General features: G+C 37.0%; 1 protein-coding gene across 1 annotated transcript in view; it reads right to left on the reverse strand.

Moving 5' to 3' along the window:
• LOC108713472 (mucin-2) overlaps positions 1-27,409 on the reverse strand; it is a 93,558-nt gene that overhangs the window by 44,076 nt on the left and 22,073 nt on the right. The window contains exons 15-22 of the mRNA XM_041589614.1: positions 24,832-24,973; positions 24,149-24,192; positions 24,022-24,054; positions 15,395-15,430; positions 9,643-9,963; positions 5,247-6,932; positions 535-743; positions 16-193 (exon numbers count right to left, since the gene is read on the reverse strand). Of these exons, the coding sequence (XP_041445548.1) occupies positions 16-193; positions 535-743; positions 5,247-6,932; positions 9,643-9,963; positions 15,395-15,430; positions 24,022-24,054; positions 24,149-24,192; positions 24,832-24,973 (2,649 nt within the window). The remainder of the gene's footprint in view (positions 1-15; positions 194-534; positions 744-5,246; positions 6,933-9,642; positions 9,964-15,394; positions 15,431-24,021; positions 24,055-24,148; positions 24,193-24,831; positions 24,974-27,409) is intronic.

Genomic DNA, 27,409 nt, shown 5'->3' on the forward strand with positions numbered 1-27,409 from the left:
GAATAGTTTACTTACATGGACATTCCCAGTGCCAACAACAACCATCATCATCAGTCACATTTATTTGGGGAAACCCATTGGCACATATAATATCAGATGGTGGGTCACACTTTTTGGGGATGATTTCGATAATGTTGTTTTCTATACATCTGGCCATCATGCAGTCACTGAACATCCATGTTTCATTATACTGTTTGTTAGAACAAGAATACAATATTTGATCAATTTATATAGAGAAGTAGAGGTCACCCTTTCTGGCTTCTTGTTAGGTAATAAGCTCCCTTAGGAGTTAGGTGAAACAAGTCAAATCAAAAATAATCAGAAAATATCATTTTTTGCCTATAACCCTTTGACAACATCCAATGTGGATTTTTTAAAAAATAATTTACATATTTTCTCCTACATTTAACAATGAGTGCAGAGGGAAAGAACAATATTACTAGTAATCCCTAGCCTATCCCAGTTACTAAAAGCCCTACAAATAAAGTATCTTCTTCATGGAAACAGTCACAAAACAATGGGTGTTTAACTCACTTGCCGAGGAGGGTCAAAGGTGCACATGCCTGGTGTTGAAGGTGGAAACGTTGTTGAAATTTCTGGTATATGGGAAGTCAAAGTGATTATTGAAGTTGGTAAGGTTGTAGGGCACTGATGATTAAAATTCTCAGATATTATATTACATTCTTTAGAGCAGAAGAGAACTTGGCACCCTTCAGGAGTATTAGAAGATGTTATTGTCATGCCTAAAAGAGAAACAAACAGGAAACCACTTATTAACACCAGTAACGTGTATATAGTTGCCAAATATATATAGTATATAATGTGTATATAGTTTACAAAAAGGGATCAAATGGATTAATTTTTGTGACCTATTACCCATAAAGCTCTGAATTATAGGAAGGCCATCTCCCATAGACTCCATTTTAATCAAACAAGTAACATTTTTTTTAATGATTTTCTTTTTCTCTGTAGTAAAAAAACTGTACCTTGTACTTGATCTTAAAGAGATTCTGTGATGATTGTTATGGTGACATTTTTACTGCTAAATTACACTACACTGTGTACATTGCAAATAATGAATTCTACCATTAAAAGGAGAAGGAAAGTTTTAAAAATAAAACCTCTGTGACATGTTTGTCCTAACCACCTCTCCTGAAATGTCACCTTATAAATGTTAAAAATCATTTGAGCTACCAATAAAACAAAAATTCTTGTTGACTCGTTTTCTGTTTGATCATTTCCAATGACCCCTAAAGCTTTTCAACAGCTGCTCAGAGTCCACTGAGCATGTGAGTGTCACAGACACTTTCCAAGATGGTGACCACCTGTGACAAGTTTGAAGTCCAGTTTGAAGTCCTGGATCATTGCTGCTATTGAGATGTTGAAACTTTAGGCTGGTGCAATAAGTTCAGTATGTCAAATATGCCATTTTTAACCATATTAATTTTTAGGGTTTAGTTATCCTTTAAGGCAAGGGCTGATTTACTAAGATATAAATGGTATATTTAGAGCAATTAAAACGCACATCACTAAGATGCGAAGTTGCGCACAGCGCGAAATTCAAATTTCAATGGAGGAACACGTATCTGCACTACAAATGCCTAGAAAACCTTCAAATCAGCAAATAAAAAATTTATTTTGCCCTACACATGTGCCCACTGTCTAGGTAAGTTGCCATGAGTCAGGAAATGTAGGGGGGAGGAAGGGGAGCCCCAAAAAATTTTCGATCTTTTTCAGCCTATCAGCCATCATGTAGAAAACACGCCAGCGTTTTTCTGGGACTTAGAAAAAAAATTGACTTTTTCTTAAACAATCCCTATCTACTCTATTGCGCTTCGCCAGGTCTGAGGTGGCGAAGGAAGTCTAGCGTAAAAGGTAGCGTTCAGTACACTGCGCAAGTTAGTGAATTTGCGTAGTTTCGTCGCTAGCGAAGATTCGCCTGGCTTAAGGTTGCGAAGTAAAACTAGCGAAACTACGCCAGCATTCGTTAGTGAATTTGCGCAGTAGCGAAAATGCCAAACGCTAGCGAATTAACGCTAGCGTTCGGCGCTTCGTGCCTTAGTGAATTTGCCCCACAGTATTCACCAGGTTTGAAACTTAGTTGTTATTCACAACAGAAAAAGAAAACAAGAGTTTAAGGACTGCAGCCCCAAAAAAGAAGGAATGCAGGTTTCCACTCTAATACAAACCAGTTCAGGTGGTATTCATTATTGCGACAGACTAATAGAAGAAATTAAACGTAACTTTTAATAGTTCAGAAGTAAAATAAAAGTCAGGGCCATGCCCTTATACTGTTCCACATGTAACAACCAGACTCACTGCAACTTCCCCATTCTGCAGTGCAGGACAATTGCCTTAAAATATTTAGATAAAAACCAAAAATAAGTGGACGTTAAAGGGTAATCAGTGCCCTTTAATTATTGATTTCCTTGTCCTCCACCCCTCATGTAACCCATTTCAATGTGCTGTGTAGGTGGACGGTGGGGGAGAGCCCCCATCCTGTCCCAACGTAGCTAGGTAGAATTGGGCACTTTGGGAAATGGGTTACATGAGGGGTGGAGGACAAGAAAAACGCACTATAGCAGGAGACTATCTACATACTAACACAATGCCAAATAATTAAAGGGCACTGATCTAAATCTAAATGTTTTTTAAGGCAATTGTCCTGCACTGCATAATGGGGAAGTTGCAGTGAGTCTGGTTGTTGCGTGTGGAACAGTATAAGGGCATGGCCCTGACTTTTATTTTACTTCTTAACTATTAAAAGTTAAGTCTTATTTCTTCTATTAGTTAGTCGCAATAATGAATACTACCTGAACTGGTTTGTATCAGAGTGGAAATCTGCATTCCTTCTTTTTTTGGGCTGCAGTCCTTAAAGAGATACTGTCATGGGAAAAAAAAAATTTTTTCAAAATGAATCAGTTAATAGTGCTGCTCCAGCAGAATTCTGCACCGAAATCCATTTCTCAAAAGAGCAAACAGATTTTTTTTATATTCAATTTTGAAATCTGACATGGGGCTAGACATATTGTCAATTTCCCAGCTGCCCCAAGTCATATGACTTGTGCTCTGATAAACTTCAATCACTCTTTACTGCTGTACTGCAAGTTGGAGTGATATCACCCCCTCCATTGCCCCCCCCCAGCAGCCAAACAGATGAACAATGGGAAGGTAACCAGATAACAGCTCCTTAACACAAGATAACAGCTGCCTGGTAGATCTAAGAACAACACTCAATAGTAAAAACCCATGTCCCACTGAGACACATTCAGTTACATTGAGAAGGAAAAACAGCAGCCTGCCAGAAAGCATTTCTCTCCTAAAGTGCAGGCACAAGTCACATGACCAGGGGCAGCTGGGAAATTGACAAAATGTCTAGCCCCATGTCAGATTTCAAAATTGAATATAAAAAAATCTGTTTGCTCTTTTGAGAAATGGATTTCAGTGCAGAATTCTGCTGGAGTAGCACTATTAACTGATACGTTTTGAAAAAAACATGTTTTCCGATGACAGATTCCTTTTAAACTCTTGTTTTCTTTTTCTGTTCTGATTTACTAAAACTCAAATAAATCTCTGTTTTTTATGAAAGCAAAATCGACCAGTCCCTTTCCTCGAACTGAACTCATTTATCAGTAATTTATCTCAAAAAAATGAGAGCAACAAAATCAAGTGTCAATGCATATCGCTACGATAGATGCTTTAAAAACCCAATTATACTAAATTATTGCAGCAAAAAAACCCTGAAGTTTTCAGTTTATCCAACACAAATCACAATGTCAAGAAACAACTTTTGGGACATCTGCCATTGATTCTACATGACCTCGACAGGTTTAAGATGGCGTATTTTCGGATTCGTGTTTTTATCAGCTTTGGGGTATAATAAATCTCTAAAAATTCTAGTTATTTTTCCATGAAAAATTCGAGTTTTACCACTAAAACGCCAACCAGAAAAAAAATCAGGTTTAATAAATGGGCCTCTAATACTATTTTCATCCAAACTGTGAATTATTGAAGTTCATACTGTATATGCTTACAGTTTCAGTATTACGTTTTAGTAAACAATCTACATGTTAAGGTTCCAAAGCTATTGTCACCCAATGGTAGCAAGCGAAAAGGCTGAAGTCATTATTAAATTCACAGGTCAGTCCGTGTGTTGCATATTGACAGCAGTGGAGTAACTAGATGCTACTAGGCCCCACAGCAAATTAATTTTAGGGCCCCCAACATTTCCAGAGGTTGTCCTGTTTTACCAATATATATTGACATTTCTCATTAATTAGGGCCTCATAGGCACCCTATACCTCCTGGGCCCCCCTGCAGCCGCAGGGTCTGCTTCCTCTGTAGTTACGCCCCTGATTGACAGCTTGAGTAAATAACTATGAAATGTGCCTTGTTTTACTCAGACTTTGCTTCAAATCAAATGTGGTGTCTTGGCAACTAAAAAGCTAGAATCAGTGTGCATTTTGCCGTTCCTGATCAACAGAAAATGTGAAACACAAATCAGTGCTTTAAAAAGATATTGGTTATGTTATGTTACAGGTTATGTAGGAATAAACATTTTCCCAGGCGTAGTAACCTACCTAGCAATCAGCGGGAAGCATTTACTGTCATCTCTTTAAAAGCAGACATGCTATTGATTGCTATGAGATACTGCAAACAGGGAAGCCCATTTATCAAAGGTCAAATTTTGAATTAATGTGAATTTTTTAATTCGAATATACTTACAATTCGACCATGAGTTATTTAAGAAAAAATGTGAATGTCTAATATTCGATCAAATGGTTCAGACCCAAAAATTTGAATCCTGTTTGATTTGTACGAATCAAGTTTTTCTCCGGAAAAAAGACAGGTTTTAGGTGGCGAATATTAGAATTAGGACTGTTTCCATGGTCAAGATGTGATAAATCTCACATTCGAATTTACATTTGAATAGGGGGATTAAAATATGAATGTGTGAATTTTGACACTCAAAATTTCAAATTTAAATTTACTATTCGACCATAAATCTGCCCTATAGTGCCTTTTATTAACTATTGTTATTGTAAAATAAATCTCCTTAAGTTAACCATTGATTTAGTGAATATGCTGTAAGACTATATACAGTATTATATATTATAAGGCCTTTGAACAACTATTTTTTCTATTTACAAATATATACAGTATATTAAATACAGTAATTTATAAAATATGTTTTATGAAGAATGCACACTGTAAAAAATGAATACATAAAATATGATAAACAGTACCTGGATTATAAAGTATTCCTCCATACATGCAATAGCACATTGTGGAGAAAGAGGTTGTTGGTGCTGTTGTTGGAGATAGCATAATGCAGGTTACTGTTGCACTCTCAGGAATAGTAGTTTCTGTTGTAGTCTCAGGAGTGGTGGTTTCTGTTGTAGTCTCAGGAGTAGTAGTTTCCGTTGTAGTCTCAGGAGTGGTAGTTTCTGTTGTGGTCTCTGGAGTGGTACTTTCTGTTGTGGTCTCAGGAGTGGTACTTTCTGTTGTAGTCTCAGGAGTGGTAGTTTCCGTTGTAGTCTCAGGAGTCGTAGTTTCCGTAGTAGTCTCAAGAGTCGTAGTTTCTGTTGTGGTCTCAGGAGTGGTAGTTTCCGTTGTAGTCTCAGGAGTGGTAGTTTCCATTGTATTCTCAAGAGTCGTAGTTTCTGTTGTGGTCTCAGGAGTGGTAGTTTCCGTTGTAGTCTCAGGAGTGGTAGTTTCCATTGTATTCTCAGGAGTCGTAGTTTCTGTTGTGTTCTCATGAGTGGTAGTTTCCATTGTAGTCTCAGGAGTGGTAGTTTCCGTTGTAGTCTCAGGAGTCGTAGTTTCCGTAGTAGTCTCAAGAGTCGTAGTTTCTGTTGTGGTCTCAGGAGTGGTAGTTTCCGTTGTAGTCTCAGGAGTGGTAGTTTCTGTTGTGGTCTCTGGAGTGGTACTTTCTGTTGTGGTCTCAGGAGTGGTACTTTCTGTTGTAGTCTCAGGAGTGGTAGTTTCCGTTGTAGTCTCAGGAGTCGTAGTTTCCGTTGTAGTCTCAAGAGTCGTAGTTTCTGTTGTGGTCTCAGGAGTGGTAGTTTCCGTTGTAGTCTCAGGAGTCGTAGTTTCCGTTGTAGTCTCAAGAGTCGTAGTTTCTGTTGTGGTCTCAGGAGTGGTAGTTTCCGTTGTAGTCTCAGGAGTGGTAGTTTCCATTGTATTCTCAAGAGTCGTAGTTTCTGTTGTGGTCTCAGGAGTGGTAGTTTCCATTGTAGTCTCAGGAGTGGTAGTTTCCGTTGTAGTCTCAGGAGTCGTAGTTTCCGTAGTAGTCTCAAGAGTCGTAGTTTCTGTTGTGGTCTCAGGAGTCGTAGTTTCCGTTGTAGTCTCAGGAGTAGTAGATTCCGTTGCAGTCTCAGGAGTGGTAGTTTCCGTTGTAGTCTCAGGAGTGGTAGTTTCCGTTGTATTCTCAGGAGTCGTAGTTTTTGTTGTGTTCTCAGGAGTGGTAGTTTCCATTGTAGTCTCAGGAGTGGTAGTTTCCGTTGTAGTCTCAGGAGTCGTAGTTTCCGTAGTAGTCTCAAGAGTTGTAGTTTCTGTTGTGGTCTCAGGAGTGGTAGTTTCCGTTGTAGTCTCAGGAGTAGTAGATTCCGTTGCAGTCTCAGGAGTGGTAGTTTCCGTTGTAGTCTCAGGAGTGGTAGTTTCCGTTGTAGTCTCAAGAGTCGTAGTTTCTGTTGTGGTCTCAGGAGTGGTAGTTTCCGTTGTAGTCTCAGGAGTTGTAGATTCCGTTGTAGTCTCAAGAGTCGTAGTTTCTGTTGTGGTCTCAGGAGTGGTAGTTTCCGTTGTAGTCTCAGGAGTAGTAGATTCCGTTGTAGTCTCAGGAGTGGTAGTTTCTGTTATGGTCTCAGGAGTGGTAGTTTCCGTTATAGTCTCAGGAGTGGTAGTTTCCATTGTGGCCGCAGGAGGTGTAGTCTCTGTGAAATAGCAATAATGATAAAGGTTTGTAAAAATGTAAAATGTTTTCCAGTTCTATGCCACATGCAGTAACACCAGTAGGTAAAGTAGCACACAGTGCACACAGAATATCATTCATTTTAAATAGATATGAATGTTCACCTAGCAGTCTGCTTTATCTTTTATATAAAAAGCCAATTGTCCTGTATCAATTTTATACCATGATCTCTTTGTGTGTCATCGTAATGTTACCAAGCCGTGTATCCCTTCTCATTCTGTCTTTCATATCTATTTTGTTATATCTTTTTCTCTTAACTTGGGGTATGATAGATGTGCCTTAATTATGCCCAGACTAATAATATTCTATATGACCAGCATGGTATCCAGTATTTTGCAAAGGGTTTGATGTGACCAGGACACACATACTTTGCTGAATTAATTTACTATACTATAATTACATAATGCACTTACTTTAACTTGATGACTATGACCTCTACCTTGGTTAAGTCTTGTGACTATGCTCTTATTTTAGAAATCCCCTAACTCAAATTGTGTTGGGGCAAATAAGCTTAGCCTGGAGACTTTTGGACTGACATTTGTACTAATGCTTGTTCCTTATAGTGATGCTCTGCATTAAGGATACAAGAGAGTGATACGTTACGGAGAGTATGGCACACCCAGGGAGCATATGGCAGGCAGAGTATGGCACACACAGAAAGCATGGGGCAGGCAGAGTATGGCACATGCAGGGAGCATGGGAAAGGCAGCGTATAGCACACACAGGAAGCATGGGGCAAGCAGAGTATGGCACACACAGGGAGCATCGGGCTGGCAGAGTATGGCACACCCAGGGAGCACAAGGCAGGCGGAGAATGGCACACACAAGGGGCATAGGGCAGGCATAGTACAACACACACAGGGAGCATAGGGAAGGCAGAACAGAACAGGAGACATGGAAACCTATCAAGACCACTTTAAAATGTACTACATAGGGTGTGAACAATAGAATTGTTACAGATGTGAACAATGCAGGGGGGGGGTTACATGTGTGAACAATGCAGGAGTTAATGATCTGAATTTAAGGTGTACACAATGCAGAGGCCTGTTAGTTCCAGTGATAACTTTTAAAGCTTGCACATTGTAAGCAGACACAGCAGGCAGACTTTGATGTGGGGGGGAGGGGCAAAAAAATTAGATTGACTGGGTGTCTTCAGTTTTATTAATATATAAATAAATTATATATATATATATCTATACACACAGTATATATATATATATATCAATTATCTTCAGACCAGCACTCCCTTTAAAAACTTGGTAATTTTACCAGCACTCCCTTTAAAAACTTGGTAATTTTATTGTTGCATAGTATCAAATCAAAGTAAGTTTTTAAAGGGAGTGCTGGTCTGAAGATAATTGATACATACAAAATTACCGTGCACCCCAAGCAGGAACATTGGTAATAGAGACTATTTAAAGTCTCAAAAAGTATTCTCAAGAATATTAAAATTTTGCTTTTTTGGCTGTGATTTTACTGGAGTCTGAAAAAAATGCAAACTAAAATGTTAATAAATCTGTTCCTTAAAGGCAGACTAATTATCAGTTGGGGCAGATTTATCAAGGGTCGAATTTCGAAGTGGAAAATACTTCGAAATTCGACCATCGAATAGAATCCTCCGACATTCGAAGTCGAAGGATTTTATACATCGTACGATCGTATTCCAATCGTACTTCGAATTGTACGATTCAAACTATTTTATCATTTCCTTTGAATCCAAATAACTTAGAAATATGCTCTGGTAGGTCCCCATAGGCTAACATAGCACTTCGGCAGGTTTAAGTTGGCGAAGTATTGAAGTCAAAGTTTTTTTAAAGAGACAGTACTTCAATAATCGAATGGTCGAATGATCGAATAGTCAAACGATTTTTACTTCAAATCGAAGTCGAAGTAAATTTGAAGTTGCAGTCTCCTATCCGATGGTCGAAGTATCCAAAAAACCACTTTGAATTTCTAATTTTTTTACTTCGAAAATTCCCTTGAATTCACTTCAACCCTTGATAAATCTGCCCCTTGATGTGTTCTAGGAAAATACAACATTGACAAAAATGCTTGCGTTTCCTGGCATTAATTGATTTTGTGTGTGTGTGTGAAACAAAAATACAGCACAAATAATAAAAGGCATCATTGCCTGAATGATTAAGTTAGAAAAAAATCTATTGTTTTTTCTGACATTGTTTTCCCTAAACAGGAGCACTGCACATTGTTCATGATTAGCCCCCAAGTTCAACAGTGAACTGTATGTTCAATACCTTTAGTATATTACAAAAGTAATGTAACCTAATATCACTATGAAATCTTACAATAACAGGTATAAGATCCGTTATCCAGAAACCTGTTATGCAGAAAGCTCTGACTTACAGGAAGGCAGTTTGCCATAGACCCCATTTTAATCAAATAATAACTTTTTAAAATGGATTTCCTTTTTCTCTGTGATTATAAAAGTGTACCTTGTACAACTAAGATATCATGAAGCATTATTGGAAGAAAAACCTATTGAGTTTAATTCATGTTCACATTCATTTTAAGAAGGCTTATTGTATAAAGATTCACATTATGGAAAGATCCCTTATATGGAAAACTGCAGGTCCCGAGCATTCTAGATAATAAGTTCAATACCTAAAAAAGTCAGAGATAGCTCCATTATAGGGTTATTGTCCAATTTCCCTTACCTGGACTTGAAGTGGTTGGGCAGTCTATATCACAACACTTCAGCTGAATCTCATAGTCGTAACAGGTCTGGTTAGAGTTGTAGCAAACAAGCCCGCTGTTGACATCACAGAACAGATTTTGTCCCTCTGATATAAGTTCCTGCACTGTGGCATTAGGATAATTTACTGCTCTGCAGGTTATGTCTACAGCTGTCCCATATGCACCACAGTAGATATTGTGACCATCTGAACTTTTCTCATATTCCTCAAAATCCCCACCCTCGGGTCCTGCTGTCACATTTTGTGTATTTATCCAGTCTGTCATCCAGCATACACAATAATCTGTAGGAAAATTGAAACAATTGTTAATGTGAGAAAAATATACGGTCAGGCAACTCTTTGCCCTTTCCTGAAGTATGAACTAAATTACTGTAGAATACTTTGAGGCCTATTTGTCATACTGTGTAAAACAATGAACATCAGAAAAATAAACTCTGTGTAAAATAAATCCTTAATTTATCAAAGTGTGTGTTATATTTTATGCTGCTTGATCACCACTTCAGACCTTGTGTAATCCAATAAAGGGGACCTGTCACCCAAAGAAAGTATTCAAAATCCTATTTTATCACATTAGTCATGCAAAATGAACTTTAATTACACTATATAAATTATTTGAATCTTGTTTCCTTCAGTCTGGGATTTCAAAATAATAGCAAGTAGGCAGCAGCCATTTTGTGGACACTGTTATTAAGGCAAGTGTTGCATCATCTTAGAATCTTGTTTGTGCACCAGAATGGGGGACCTGATGTCCATCCCCATGCCCTGGCTACACAATTAAATGGTTAAGAGAACAGGAGAATGTGAGTAGAGCTGTGACATCTAGGAAGTGCTGAATGGAAAGTGAAAGTAATTGCTTGCCCCGCCTCTATGCCTAGGTATAGAGAAGGGGCAGACAATATTTGATTGACAGCTGAGATTTTTAAATGAGCTTACAGCAGCTATGAATGCTTTAATAAAAAATAGAAATTGGATTTCATGTTTAATTTGAAAAGGATTTTTATTATACAGATTTTTGTGTCTGGGTGACGGGTCCACTTTAAAGTCAACAGGAAAATTTGGCAGAGTAAGTTTTGGCAGAAAAAAAAGTGGAAAAAAACCTGCGATGGATAAACATCATATTTTCTTATAGGATTTTCGAACAGCTGCTTGTATTTATATATGATTTTTACACTGTAATTCCTGTTGATGTGTGATGTATTTGGTTGCCTTTTTTTACACAGCATGTCAAATAGGCCCCATTGCATCAAAGAGGTATTGAACGAAACCTTGTTTGAAGAGATGACAATCATGACTCAAACAAACGTCAAAAGCATTAAAAGACACCTGTGTGTAAGAGCCCTAAGACAACTTAATAAAAAAAGAACATATAAATGATATGTTGGCTACTTGTATTTTTATTGAGTGCTAAGCCACAAATGCATTAAAATCAATAGAGGACCCAGGTTGCAGTAATCTTAAAGAAGAACCAAACCCTAAAAATTAATATGGCTAAAAATGCTGTATCATATATACTGAACTTATTGCACCAGCCTAAAGTTTAAACTTCTCAATAGCAACAATGATCCAAGACTTCAAACTTGTCACAGGGGGTCACCATCTTGGAAAGTGTCTGTGACACTCACATGCTCAGTTGTCTCTGAGCAGCTGTTGAGAAGCTAAACTTAGGGGTCGTCACTAAATATCAAGCAAACAATGAGATTGGTCTGTAATATAAGCTGATGCTACAGGGATGATTATTAAATTCTGATGCTAGCTGCACTGGTTTCTGTGCTGCCATGTAGTAATTATCTGTATTAATTACTAATTAGCCTTATATTGTGACATTTCTATTCTATGTGTACTGTATATTGTGAGTGGGTCCCTAAGCTCAATAAGTGACAGCAGCACAGAGCATGTGCAGTGAATCAGCAGAAAAGAAGATGGGGAGCTACTGGGGCATCTTTGGTGACACAGATCTTTACTGCTAAAGGGTTGTGGCTGCCTTGGGCTGGTACAGAAGCACAAAACATAATGTACAACATTTCTAGCCTACTTCTTTAGTTTAGCTTTAGTTCTCCTTTAAAGAATATGAATTGGCTAATAATTTGGCCATTTTATGAGAGTGGGAAGGGTATACCCTTGCAATATGTTAGAGAGCGCAGAATCAAATAGTACTTCAAAACAGCATGTATTCTAAATCTAATAAAGGTTTTGTTGTAGTGATTGATTGTTTATGAGTATTTGTTGTGGGTTGGTGCACGGGAGGTTCTGTTTTGGTAAGGCAAGAAGACAAATCAATAACACCATGCACTATTCCTGAAAAAGTTTATTCAAGGAATTATTTTAGTTTTACAGTAAAGTATTTCAGTAAAACTTGATTAACATATTCTAGTACATTTTAATAAAATGCAATAATCCCCCAAAACGACATGTGTATTACTGCATTATTTATGAATTATTAAGTAGTACTGACTTGTTCCTGTCGTTAATGGTGCTGTGGTTGTTTCTAAAATAATTAAGAAGAATTCATTTTAAATTACATTGTTTAAAGGTACCAAAGGTATTAAATGCCCCAGTCATTATCACACTGGCAATTCCACACTTTTCCAAACTCCCTTATGGAAAGTCACTCATAAACCCTAGTGGTTAACAACAACAATTACCCCCTTCCTAGTTTTGAACAGGTTGCATCCTCCTCTATCAGCATGTTTTTCCACATGCTTTCAATATATTTTCAATACATTTGCCCTGCATTTTTTTGCCCACATTTTTCCATTATGTACTTTATCTTGTATCTTTACCTCATGTATTGTGGCCGTTATTCTGCAATTCCCAGCCCATCTGCCCATTTAAGTGTGTTACAATCTTCTTTTACCTATCACTTTGATACACTTTCCCTCTGCATGAAGCTCTGTGCCCTAATCTCTTTTAGCATATAGTTTTCCATTTAGCTATTCCGGTGTGTATAACATTTATTAACATTGAATTATGTATTCTTATGTTCTCTCCAAGAATGGTGGCTATAAGTATGCACTATGCACTATAGTGTGATGTATGGCAGCATAGTAGCACAGTGGATAGTGCCAGTGCCAGGCCTAGAATTAGGGGTACCCAAGAGAAGCGCCCTCACCTCTGCCTGTTCTTTTTAACATGATGCGAGTGCACGTGGGAGGGGAATCCAGACTTCTGATGGCCCAAAATTAGGGGAAGGCAGGCAAAAGAGGTATGTACCTTATGCCCCAACCTGTCTGCCAACCCCTTATTCAGGCCCTGAGCAGCACTACAGCCTGACACTATATGCAAGAAGTTTACATGTTCCCCTGTGTGGGCTTTTCCCAGCTCCACTGGGGACTGATGTGAGCGATGTATAATTCTGGAAAGCAATGCAAAAATTTGTCAGTGCTATGTATTCTCAGACCTGCACTCCCTGTTATAAAAATCAATTACTTTATTGTTGCATCGCAACTATACCCGACGTTTCGGTCCCTGTTGGGACCTTTTTCAGGCATCCTGGTCTGAGTGCTGGTCTGAGAATAATTGGTGTATACATAATTACCGTGCACCCCTCCCTTTGTTGAAGTTATTTGCCTTGGAGTGCGGATACTCATTTCGAAGTGTGTGTGTATATATATATATATATATATATATATATATATATATATATATATATATATATATATATATATATTTCTCTCGGCTACTGGCACTCTCGATAAAGACATTAAGGGGCCGATTCACTATGGGTCGAATATCGAGGGTTAATTAACCCTCGATATTCGACTAGGAATTAAAATCCTTCGACTTCGAATATCAAAGTCAAAGGATTTAGCGCAGATAGTTAGATCGAAGGATAATTCCTTTGAACGAACATTAAAATCCTTCGAATCGAACGATTCGAAGGATTTTAATCCAACGATCGAAGGAATATCCTTCGATAAAAAAAATTTAGCCAGACCTATGGGGACCTTCCACATAGGCTAACATTGACTTCGGTAGCTTTTAGATGGCGAACTAGGCGGTCGAAGTTTTTTTCAAAGAGACAGTACTTCGAATGGTCGAATAGTCGAACGATTTTTAGTTTGAATAGTTCGATTCGAAGTTGTAGTCGAAAGTCGTAGTAGCCCATTCGATGGTCGAAGTAGCCCAAAAAACACTTCGAAATTCGAAGTTTTTTACCTTCGAATCCTTCACTCGAAGTTAGTGTATCGGCCCCTAAATGTGCCTGGGTGCAGAAACATCAAAATTCTCCATGCATATCCGAAAGGATCCGCACTCATAGGGCTTATAAATAAAAAATTATTTTTATTTTCAGTACGGATGTTTCAGCGTATATATATATATTTTATATATATATATATATATATATATATATATATATATATATATATATATATATATATATATATATATATATATATATATATACAGAAATTAAATATCGTTATCCAGAAAGCTCCAAATTACATTAAGGCCATATCCCATAGACTCTATTTTGAACAAATACCGTGATCCAAATTTTAAAAAATTATTTTTTCTCTGTAATAATAAAACAGTACTTTGTACTTGATCCCAACTAAGATAACATTTATACTTATTGGATGCAAAACTGGGTTTACTTAGGGGCCGATGCATCAAGGGTCCAATATCGAGGGTTAATTAACCCTCAATTTTCGACTGGGAATTAAAATCCTGTGATCGAACGATAGAAGGAATAATCCTTCGATCAAAAGATTAAAACCAACGATCGAAGGATTATCCTTCGACTAAAAAAAACTTAGCTAAAACCACTGAAAAAACCTGAAGATCATGAAGACTACAAACATCTTGTCTGCTAATATGCATGCTGTGAAAATATTTGAATTTATGAACACACAGTCAGGGCCTTGTGGCTCTAATAGGTAGGAGGCGGGACCAAGGAGGACGCTGTATGCAGAAAAGTCTAATTCAGGGTTTCCAAGGGGTCAATAGAGCTTGTAGTTGTATCCAGGCAACAAGATCAGGGCAGGCAGCATAGTGAAGAGTGTAGAGTAGGGAACTAAAAATCATATTAGGTGGGGCAGGAACCATTAGATAAAGTCAAATTAACAATTTATAACACCCAGGAACTCTTAGCAAGAAGGACCTATATTAGGGCATTGAACCCAGGTTACCCGCCTGCACACTACCACGGCTGTGTCCCACTCCCAATTTGACTTTGATTGCTATATCAGTGCAGATACAGCGGATGTAGATTGGGCCAACATATCCTCATACACTTTTTAATAGAATTAATTTGGACTGGTTAATGAATTTTCATGGGACTATATACAACGGATATATTTAACTGATGAATTGCCAATGAACTTGAGGTTATTTAATGCAAATTGAACTTCACATGAATTTGATTATGAAATTCTAATTGCAAGCTGGTGAACTGTCAAGTGATTCTGTAAAAAAACGTATGCACTTTATAACTTATTAGTAATTGATGTATTGTGGCAGGGTCAGACTGGGCTGGCGGGACACTGGGAAAAAATCCGGCTTTTGTGGGCCCCACCGGCCCAGATCCGCACCCAGATCCGGTGGCTTCTTTCCTGCCGCAACCTCCCTTTTTTTCAGGAAGTAGCAGTAAAAAAAAAGCTGAAATCACTGAAAAAAAGGCAATTAAGTTTAGTTGCAAATTTTTCCAGTTGCTCATGAAAATTAATAAACCAGTTTTACACATGGATAATTTATAGATTAAATTACAATTTACCTGTAACAGCTCGAACAGGCAATGTGGTACTTGTCCCTACATTAAACAAGATAAACGGATTTTTTTATGAATTATTGTGCACAGGTTTATCACATTTAACTTTTTTTAATGTAAATAGGCTGTGGATTTAAATGGTTACATCCTTTTTAGGAGGGACAGAGGGATTAAAATCATCAAATACAATCAATGAAGTTGCTAATGATAAAGAGTATTTATGTATAGCCAGAATTAGAGCCATGTACAAAAGAAATTACCAAGTATAGAACTGGGGAGTGTATGGAGGTCCTATAGGTAGAAATTTCAGATGGATTTCAAATTACAGGCATGGGATCCGTTATCCAGAAAGTTCCAAATTATGAAAAGGCTGTCTCCCATTAACTCCATTTTAGCCAAATAATCCACATTTTTGAAAATGATTACCTTTTTCTCTTTAATTATAAAACAGTAGCTTGTACTTGATCCCAATGAAGATATAATTTAACCTTATTGGAAGCAAAACCAGCCTATTGGGTTTATTTAATGTTTACATGATTTTCTAGTAGATTTAAGTTATGAAGATCCAAATTATGAAAAGATCTGTTGTCCGGAAAACCCCAGGTCCCGAGCATTCTGCATAAAAGGTCCCAAACCTGCACTAAAAATTATCACTGGTGTATGCTAAAAACAGCCCAGCATAAGTGAGGAGAATGATGCCCAGACATTGGGGCATAATAATATGCACAGGGAACATATTTGCTAGGCGCATGTTTATATTTATAAAGCTGGACAAGATTGGTGCATTTAATGTGCAAATGCAATTGCAAATTTTTATTTGCACTGTGATTGTCCATAAAGGGTTTTTCACCTTCCAAAACTTTTTTTCAGTTCAGTTGGTATCAGATTGTTCACCAGACTTCTTTCAATTACTTTCTATTATTTATTATTATTTATATTAAAGTTTAAACTTTCATTTTTCACCTTCTTATGTCTCCCCCCCCCCTGGGCAAGGGGGTCAATGACTCTGTAACCTGGTCCATTAGTTGATACACTTCTTATCTTTGTCCCTGTTGAGTTTCATTAAAGGCCGCTGTTAGAATTGATACAATAGTTGCTAATAATCCAGAGATGCTGCTGAGAAATGGATCAACTAATTTAGCAAATTGTAACAGTTCAGCATCTGCACCTGGATCATTCAGCCGCCAGACTCAAACACCAGACACAGGAACAATAAATTTGAAACTTCAATTTAGAAACAACTGTAAAAAATTTAAAAATGCAAAGCAATTGAAAAAAGTCTTTATTAATCTGAAACCAAATGAAATGAAAACAGTGTTTGAAAGGTGAACAACTCATTTAAGAGCTGTTAAAATATGGCATAATTGCATATTGCTAATATTTAAGTGAGCCCTCCACAATCTTCTTGGCAGAAAAAAAGCGAAACAATTTGCGCAAATTACAAACGTATATTTGCAAAATTACCTTTGATGCTTTATACTTGCAGAATGACCATGCTCAATGGCCATGCTTACACAATCAAAAAGCCATTTTTGAATATTTCTGTGAAATGTGCAGATCGCCGCAATTCGCAATATTTAAGCATGTAGGGGAAAACATGTGCAACCATTTTCAAAAAAATATATGTTATGTTTCAAAATGACCCCCTGTAACTGGAGTAATTGGCCATTTAAAAAAAGTAAACATGTGTCCCATATGTCCAGGCTATGGGGCAAATTCACTAAAGGGTGAAGTGGCCGTCGCTAGTGAAAATTCACCAGAAATCCAATCCACGGGGACATCGCCAATTCAGGCTCAGGTGACAATTCACTAGCAAAAGAGAATGTCACTAGCGTTCGTTCACACCCAGGACTATAATTATTCTATAAGTAATATTAGCTTATTCCTATCTGGTGGTGAAAATGGCTACACTATATATATATAATGTTTTTAGAAAAAATGTTAGATATAGGTTTATTTTTGTAATAGTTATTTTTTTGTAAGTTGTAAGTATTGTATGTACCATTCTATCTTTTAAGAATGTATTTTTATGTACAAAAATACAGAGCAAAACTGATGTCATCACTAAAGTAATCAGAAACATGTCTATTTAATTCCAATAATGAAAGATATAAGAGTCTAATATATTGGTGGGAAAGTTGTGTTGCTTCTTTTCATCTCTATTTAAAACAGGTCTTTCACCCTGTGCTTTCAAATGAGCATGGGGTTATTTATCAGAAGGTAGATGTGCCTTGAGCAGCATTGGATGTCACCCGACAACCTTGTTCTACTCTACATTTTTTAACCAGGTACAGAGACAGGTGCAGTATTGAGACCCTTGCATTGTAAATCACCCATTTGTCTCATAGATTGTATTCCTAAGAAAGAAATTAATGAATATCGCTAGCTAAGTTATTAATGTAATAACAGTTTTTATTTATGAATGATACTTACTTGTTGTAATAATGGTGGCTGCAATCAAGATTGAGAAATATTAGACTTGTTTAGAGTCAACAAGTTTTAGTTGTTGATTTTGAAGTTTATTTTAATCTCAAAGCTATATTTATCTATCAAGTTTAAAGGAAAATGGTGCTATGGAAAACTAAGACATGCTAGCTTTTTCATGTTATAATTTTCTTCCTTTTGAATATCACTTACTTGTTGGAAGTGTTGTTGCTGCAAGAAAGTTTGAAAAGCATTAGATATGGGTGACACTTGTTTTAAGTCAATAATAATAATAGAAATAGATGTTTTGTATTTGTTCTTTAAGACTTTTTTCTATCTAATCTAAATTATATACCCTTATGTCTGGTTTTAATAAAATGTATTTAGTAAAAATGATGTTTAAATTCCACTAAAATCTTACAGAAACCTCAAGATATGCCAGATTATGTTATAAAATCGCACCAATCACATATACAGTACATACACATAAAATGCTTTTGTATAGTGATGGGCGAATTTGAGCCACGGCGCCGTTTTTTTACTCAGGTTTTTTTTACGCTGGTGACAATTTTTGTTGATGCCGGCGAATTTTTGCGCCCGTTCCGCGAATTCACGCCTGGCGAATAAATTCGCCCATCATTACTTTTGTAGTAAAAAAAAGACGAAAGGGCACATTTACTTAGGGTCTAATATTGAGGGTTAATTAACCCTCTATATTAGACCGTCAAAGTAAAATCCTTTGAATATCGAAGTTAAGGGATTTACTGCATTTCCTTCGTTTTACGATCGAAGGAAAAATCGTTCGATTAGAAGGATTTTAATCCATCGATCGAATGATTTTCCTTCGATCAAAAAAAGCTAGGAAAGCCTATGGGGACCTTCCCCATAGGCTAACATTGATGCTCGGTAGGTTTTAGGTGGCGAAGTAGGTGGTCGAAGTTTTTTTTAAAGAGACAGTACTTCGACTATCGAATGGTCGAATAGTCACACAATTTTTAGTTTGAATCGTTCGATTCGAAGTCGAAGGTCAAAGTAGCCAATTCGATGGTCGAAGTAGCCAAAAAAATACTTCCAAATTCGAAGTATTTTTTATTCTATTCCTTCACTAGAGCTTCAATTTCTTTCCTTGGCAAGAATCAACATTTAGGGTGGTTATTTATAAACAACTGAGTTGTGTTTACCATGAAAAATTCAAGTTTTTGAGGGTATTTTTAAGTAAAAACTCAATTTTTCGAGTTAAAAAAACCTCAAATTTTATTTTTGATTTTTTTTATGGTCAAGGGTTTTTGGGCAAAAACTAGAATTTTTTAAGATTTATTATACCCCGAACCTGAAAATAGCTCAAATCTGTCAAGGTCATGTAGAAATCAATGGCAGAGGTCCCTTGGACCATTTGAAGATGTTAACAGCCTTCAAGATGTGTCGAGTTTTCTTGTGGGTGGGTTTGGCCAAAAACTCAATCAATTCAATTACATTTTTTTACCAAAAACTCGATCTATTCCTGTATTCAAGTTTATCACCCTACTACACTGGTTTGAGTTTTTTCTCAAATTTGAAACCATTCAAGTTGTGCATTCATTCAAGGTCTAAAAAAGCTAACAAAGCTCTTAAATTCGACCTTTTATAACAAAAAACCCTTAATGGGAAAACTCTTAAATGTTAGGAGGTCACACTAATTACTCAAGTGATAAAAAAGTATTTCTGAGTTCAATGGTACCCTTTTCCTTGTGCCAATATTGGGGAGAAACAATATTAGAAATAGTCCACTGAACACCAAAATAGTAAATAACCATAGACAATGTGGTGTTTACTGCAATTTTATATAAAGTATCAAGAGAAGCATGCATAAATACACATAACAAATAATCATATTGCAGTATAAATGCCACCCAAACTCAACAACAGATTTACAACAAATGATAATGCTGAGACATGTGAAATGCGAGAAATACCCCATTGTTTCAAAGAAAAGCATCTATATAAATGTTGAGGTGTGTCTCACCTTTTACGTGTCTGCTTTACCAGTTTACGTACTTTGTAGCTGACTGGTTTTATTAATTTTGATAAACCAATGAAGTGCATACCATGTTTTTCTAATAAAAGTAGTATAGAATAGCCGTTTGGATAATTAGTACCTACTTTGGATAATACTTACTTGTTGCAAGCATGGTGGCTGCGAGAAAGCTTGAGAATTATTAGCCTTGAATAACACTTGTTTAAACTTGACTAATACTAGGGGGCAGATTTCTCAAGGGTCGAAGTGAATTCGAGGGAATTTTTGAAGAAAAAAAATTAAGTAATTTTTTGGATAATTCGACCATTCGATAGGATACTACGACTTCGACTTAGAATTTGATTCGAAGTAAAATAGTTCGAATATTTGACCATTCGATAATAGAAGTACTGTCTCTTTAAAAAATAAATCGAATTCAATACTTTGCCAAATTAAACCTGCCGAAGTGCTATGTTAGCCTATGGGGACCTTCTAGAGCAGTTTTCAAATTTTTTTGAAGTAGAAAAAAATTTGTTCAATTGATCACTGAAATCCTTCGAATCGATCGAACGATTTTACTTCAACTGCAAATGGCCAAATTCAATGAAAAAAAACTTTGACTTCAATATTCAAAGTCGAAGTAATTCAATTCAATGGTCAAATTTTGAAGTATTTCCAACTTCAAAATTCGACCCTTGATAAATCTGCCACTAGCTGTTGATTTATAAGTCAGTTTATTCTGATCTAAATGGCACATACTTCTGTCAAGTTTTAATGAAAAGTCTGTTATTCACAAAACACTTTATGGTCCTATGAAAAACTTGCTTAGACTAAGCCTTATGCTAGCTTCTTCATGTAATTATTGTCTTCCTTTTAAATAGCACTTACTTGTTGGAAGTGTAGCTGCTGCAAGAAAGTTTGAGAAGGATTAGGCATGGATAACAGTTGTTTTAAGTCAGTTAATAATAACTGTTGAATTACTTTTCTAGATGTTTTGTATTTGTTCTTTAAGATTTTATTGTATCTAATCTAATTATTATACCCTTGTTTTTAGTGTAAAGAAACCACAAGATATGCAAGATACTGGTTTAGAAATGTGACAGTATTGTTTCACAGAATTGATATTTTATCAGTGTTGTGGAACCAAGTATTCATTTTGTTGCCTGAATGGATTCTGTGTTATAGAATCTTGCTTTTTTTTGTTAAATGGATGTCCAGAGACAAAATGCTTTTTAAAAATGTACAGAAATGTGTTTTTGATATACAGAAACCCTTTTGTGCACAAACATGATTTTGTTCTCATTCTTCACTAGAAATATGTATTTTATAAAAATTGTACTAGTATATATGGTCACAATATAGACATTCATACTGTGCACTGGGGAGACAGAATGTATTTTTGAAGACAAAATGTACTTGGGACAAATGATACCCTCTATATTACTACATTTAGGGGCCAATTCACCAAGGGTCGAATATCGAGGGTTAATTACCCCTTGATATTCGACTGGGAATTAAAATCCTTCGACTTCGAATATCGAAGTCGAAGGATTTTAGCGCAAATAGTTCGATCGAACGATCAAAGGATTATTCCTTCGATCGAACGATTAAATCCTTCAAATCGAACGATTCGAAGGATTTAAATCCAACGATCGACGGAATATCCTTTGATCAAAAAAACTTAGGAAAGCCTATGGGGACCTTCCCCATAGGCTAACATTGAGTTCAGTAGCTTTTAGATGGCGAACTAGGGGGTCGAAGTTTTTTCTTAAAGAGACAGTACTTCGACTATCGAATGGTCGAATAGTCGAATGATTTTAAGTTCGAATCCTTCGATTCGAAGTCGAAGTCGTAGTCGAAGTAGCCCATTCGATGTTCGAAGTAGCCCAAAAAACACTTCGAAATTCGAAGTTTTTTTACTTCGAATCCTTCACTCGAAGTTAGTGAATCGGCCCCCTAATTGCTATTGTCCTTGGTGATTAATATATGTAAGTTTGGATTATACTTGTTGGAAGCATGGTGGCTGAGAGTTTGAGAAGAATTAGCCTTGCATGACACTTGTTTAAAATTAACTAATACTAGGGGAGTTATTGACTAGGGATGCACCGAATCCACTATTTTGGATTCGGCTGAACCCCCGAATCCTAAGCAAAGGATTCGGCCGAATTCGAACCCTAATTTGCATATGCAAATTAGGGGTGGGAAGGGGAATTTTTTTCTACTTCCTTGTTTTGTGACAAAAAGTCACGCGATTTACCTCTCCACCCCTAATTTGCATATGCAAATTAGGATTCGGATTCGCTTCGGCCAGGCACAAGGATTCGGCCGAATCCGAATCCTGTTGAAAAAGGCCGAATCCTGGCCGAATCCCGCACCGAATCCTGGATTCGGTGCATCCCTATTATTGACTAAACTTAAATTTTTTTGATCAAGCTTTTTTTGGCAAAACAAAATTTTTTTGTGGGGAAAAAAAAACTTAAAATTTTTGGAGATTTATTATATACCGATGCTGCAAAAAGCCAAATCCAAAAATCCACCTTCTCAGATTTGTCGAGGTCCTTTATAAGTCCTGTATAAATGGGAGAGGCGCCTATCCTAATTTGAGGCTATTGTGGTCTGCACTGGGTTTAACATGAAGATTCAACTTTTTTGGAGTTTTCGGGAAAAAAGCCTGAAAAATTTGTATGATTCAAATCGATTTTATCAAGGTTTTTCCCGATCAAAAATTTTTTAGTTTTTTTATTAATAATTAAGCTAAAATCTGGCATGGGAGTTTGGTCAAGCTTTTTTTTATTAATATTATAATATAAATTTGGATTTTAGTAAATAACTTCCTAGATCTAGGGGGCCGATTCACTAAATTCGAGTGAAGGATTCGAAGTAAAAAAACTTAGAATTTCGAAGTATTTTTTGGGCTACTTCGACCATCGAATGGGCTACTTCGACCTTCGACTACGACTTCGAATGGAAGGATTCGAACTAAAAATCGTTCGACTACTCGACCATTCGATAGTCGAAGTACTGTCTCTTTAAAAAAAACTTCGACCCCCTAGTTCGGCAGCTAAAAGCTACCAAAGTCAATGTTAGCCTATGGGGAAGGTCCCCATAGGCTTTCCTAAATTTTTTTGATCAAAGGATATTCCTTCGATCGTTGGATTAAAATCCTTGAATCGTTCGATTCAAAGGATTTAATCTTTTGATTGAAGGAATAATCCTTTGATTGTACGATTGCAGTATTTGCGCTAAATCCTTCGACTTCGATATTCGAAGTCGAAGGATTTCAATTCCTAGTCGAATATCGAGGGTTAATTAACCCTCGATATTCGACCCTTAGTGAATCAGCCCCTTAATGCTATGTCCTTCTGTGAAGGTTTAATAAAAAGTATGTTATTCACAAAGCAATGGCTCTATGAAAAAAAAAGACTGAGACTTATACAAGCTTTTTAAAGGATAACTAAAGCTTAACTAAAAAGTAGGGTAGAAATGATGTACATTTGGGGGTTATTTACTAAAACTCAAATTTATCTGATATTTTTATTAAAACAAATGTGACTCCCATCCACAATTGTATCTTATTTATCAATAAAATAACTCAAAAAAATCAGGTTGGGATTTTTGGATTCTGACTTTTAGCAGCTTCGGGGTATAGTAAAAATCGAAAAATGTTAGTTTTTGCACAATAAACATGCACCAGAAAAAAACATTGGAACCAAAATAAATAAATAAATACATAAATATAAATAACCCCCTATGATTTGGGCTTCTTTAAGGCAACCACAATTCTTTAGAAGTGAAGATCTGTGCCTCCAAAGATGAGCAATAGTATCACTCTGGAGAACCATATTCATCAAGGTCCTTCTTCTGGTGCTTATGTTATGCCTCCAAAGATGCCCCAGTAGCTCCCCATCTTCTTTTCTACTGATTCACTTCACATGCTCTGCGCTGCTGTCGCTTACTGAGCTTAAAGGACATGTAAAGCCTACATTTTGCTACCATAACCATGTATATAAGTTGAGCACATTTCCCCCACCCAAATGGCATTATTTGTACTGCATACATCACCCTCTGTTTGTCAGCATCATTTCATTTCCCTAAAACAAATAGCAGCTTTCACCCAGATGCCATTTTCTCTCTGATACATCATCAGTGCATTTATATCTGCAAAAAGCACAAATGTGACTGTTCCTAATCAACAATAGTACATTGTGATTATTACCTGTTGAAGTTTCTGGAGCAGGGGTGGAACAGTCTTCAGAAAAGTAAAAAAATAGAAAAAAAATTATAATTACAAAAAAAAACCTTTTAAAAGTGAAATATGACTTTATCATTTTCATAGTTTATACCTGTACTGTTCAGGCAGTTTACATTTCCATTTCCCTTGCAATAGCTATATTTTGGAGAGAAAAAGGAATTGGTGATATTACTGACATACACATTACTGAATATGTATAGTGTATATTACTGTATATATTTGACAGTATAGATTAGGCAATACTGTCATAAACAGATATAAAAAGGAAAATGTCATAATCATGACTAATTACTGATACCACACCAATGCTCACCCAATCATAGTTGACAAAATACGACTCTTCTCAAATATTTACTGGATACAAAAGCCAAACCATCTCTATTATCTGCTACCATCAGAAAACCTTACCATTAACCCAGGAAGTGTGTTGGCTCAGGAATACTTGGGAATACTTTTTGTTTTCTTGCATGATACTACTAGATAGAGACCCACATAAACTACGAAACCAGCTACCATAAGTATCACTCAAGGTATCACTCTGTATTCAAGTTGAACAGTTCTATGAAAACCTATAGGGACAATTTTGCATGATGAAAAAAGGATTATACAACTCTGCCAAGTATCAGACATCCATAGTGGCAGTGAAAATGTTTAGGTATGGGTGCAGTCTCACAGTGAAAGCAACAATCATGGACAGTTTTTGTCACACACTCAATCATATACTGATTTATCTAACTTTACTAGCAAAAAAAATATATAAAAATGTACACTTACCATTCCTGACATGGATATTCAGAGGGCACTTTTTCATTATACTCATAATGAATGCTGTTGACATAGCATCCACACTCATTAACACATATTCCCAGTATGTCATCAAAATAAGGCTTTGTAGGGGGACATGATGGATAGCAGCCTTTAAACCAGAAATGGATTGATGTTAGATGTATGTTTAATTCTACCTATTCTACCTGAGGAGGCTGTGGATATGACAAAGATCTAACAAGACTGTCTTGTGACTAGAGATGTCGCGAACTGTTCGCCGGCGAACTTGTTCGCGCGAACATCGGGTGTTCGCGCTCGCCGGAAGTTCGCGAACGTCGCGCGACGTTCGCCATTTTGGGTTCGCCATTGTTGGCGCTTTTTTTTGCCCTCTCACCCCAGACCAGCAGGTACATGGCAGCCAATCAGGAAGCTCTCCCCTGGACCACTCCCCTTCCCTATAAAAACCGAAGCCCTGCAGCGTTTTTTCACTCTGCCTGTGTGTGCTGAAGAGATAGTGTAGGGAGAGAGCTGCTGCCTGTTAGTGATTTCAGGGACAGTTGAAAGTTTGCTGGCTAGTAATCGTTTTGATACTGCTCTGTTATTGGAGGGACAGAAGTCTGCAGGGGTTTGAGGGACATTTTAGCTTAGGTAGCTTTGCTGGCTAGTAATCTAGCTTCTACTGCAGTGCTCTGTATGTAGCTGCAGTGGGCAGCTGTCCTGCTTCTGATCTCATCTGCTGACTGCTGCAATAACAGTAGTCCTTGTAAGGACTGCTTTTATTTATTTTTTTGTTGTTTTACTACTACTACTACTACTACTATAAGAGCCCAGTGCTATTAGTCTAGCAGTGTTGGGGAGTGGGACTGGTGTGCTAATCTGCTGCTCCTAGTAGTTCAGCAGCACCAACTTTAATTTTTTTTTTTAATATTCATTTTTTTTTTATTTTACTTTTTTATTTTACTACCGCTGTAGTAGTGTATAAGTTGACCTTTTAGGCATTATTTGCCCTGTAGGCATTATTTGCACACTGTTTTCTTCAACCCGCCATCTAGCTGTGTGACCTTGTTCACATTCTGTCTAAATATCCATAATATTACCGTCTCCAGAAAAAACACCGGAGTGACTTTTTTCAAGCAGCATTCATATATTTTACGTAATCCGTATCCACCGCTGTAGTAGTGTATACGTTGACCTTGTAGGCATTATTTGCACAGTGTTTTCTTCAACCCGCCATCTAGCTGTGTGACTTTGTTCACATTCTGTCTAAATATCCATAATATTACCGTCTCCAGAAAAAACACCGGAGTGACTTTTTTCAAGCAGCCATAATATATTTTACGTAATCCGTATCCACCGCTGTAGTAGTGTATACGTTGACCTTGTAGGCATTATTTGCACAGTGTTTTCTTCAACCCGCCATCTAGCTGTGTGACCTTGTTCACATTCTGTCTAAATATCCATAATATTACCGTCTCCAGAAAAAACACCGGAGTGACTTTTTTCAAGCAGCCATAATATATTTTACGTAATCCGTATCCACCGCTGTAGTAGTGTATACGTTGACCTTGTAGGCATTATTTGCACAGTGTTTTCTTCAACCCGCCATCTAGCTGTGTGACCTTGTTCACATTCTGTCTAAATATCCATAATATTACCGTCTCCAGAAAAAACACCGGAGTGACTTTTTTCAAGCAGCCATAATATATTTTACGTAATCCGTATCCACCGCTGTAGTAGTGTATACGTTGACCTTGTAGGCATTATTTGCACACTGTTTTCTTCAACCCGCCATCTAGCTGTGTGACCTTGTTCACATTCTGTCTAAATATCCATAATATTACCGTCTCCAGAAAAAACACCGGAGTGACTTTTTTCAAGCAGCCATAATATATTTTACGTAATCCGTATCCACCGCTGTAGTAGTGTATACGTTGACCTTGTAGGCATTATTTGCACAGTGTTTTCTTCAACCCGCCATCTAGCTGTGTGACCTTGTTCACATTCTGTCTAAATATCCATAATATTACCGTCTCCAGAAAAAACACCGGAGTGACTTTTTTCAAGCAGCCATAATATATTTTACGTAATCCGTATCCACCGCTGTAGTAGTGTATACGTTGACCTTGTAGGCATTATTTGCACAGTGTTTTCTTCAACCCGCCATCTAGCTGTGTGACCTTGTTCACATTCTGTCTAAATATCCATAATATTACCGTCTCCAGAAAAACACCGGAGTGACTTTTTTCAAGCAGCCATAATATATTTTACGTAATCCGTATCCACCGCTGTAGTAGTGTATACGTTGACCTTGTAGGCATTATTTGCACACTGTTTTCTTCAACCCGCCATCTAGCTGTGTGACCTTGTTCACATTCTGTCTAAATATCCATAATATTACCGTCTCCAGAAAAAACACCGGAGTGACTTTTTTCAAGCAGCCATAATATATTTTACGTAATCCGTATCCACCGCTGTAGTAGTGTATACGTTGACCTTGTAGGCATTATTTGCACACTGTTTTCTTCAACCCGCCATCTAGCTGTGTGACCTTGTTCACATTCTGTCTAAATATCCATAATATTACCGT

Source organism: Xenopus laevis, chromosome 4L, assembly GCF_017654675.1.
Source record: "Xenopus laevis strain J_2021 chromosome 4L, Xenopus_laevis_v10.1, whole genome shotgun sequence".
In the NCBI taxonomy this organism is placed as follows: domain Eukaryota; kingdom Metazoa; phylum Chordata; class Amphibia; order Anura; family Pipidae; genus Xenopus; species Xenopus laevis.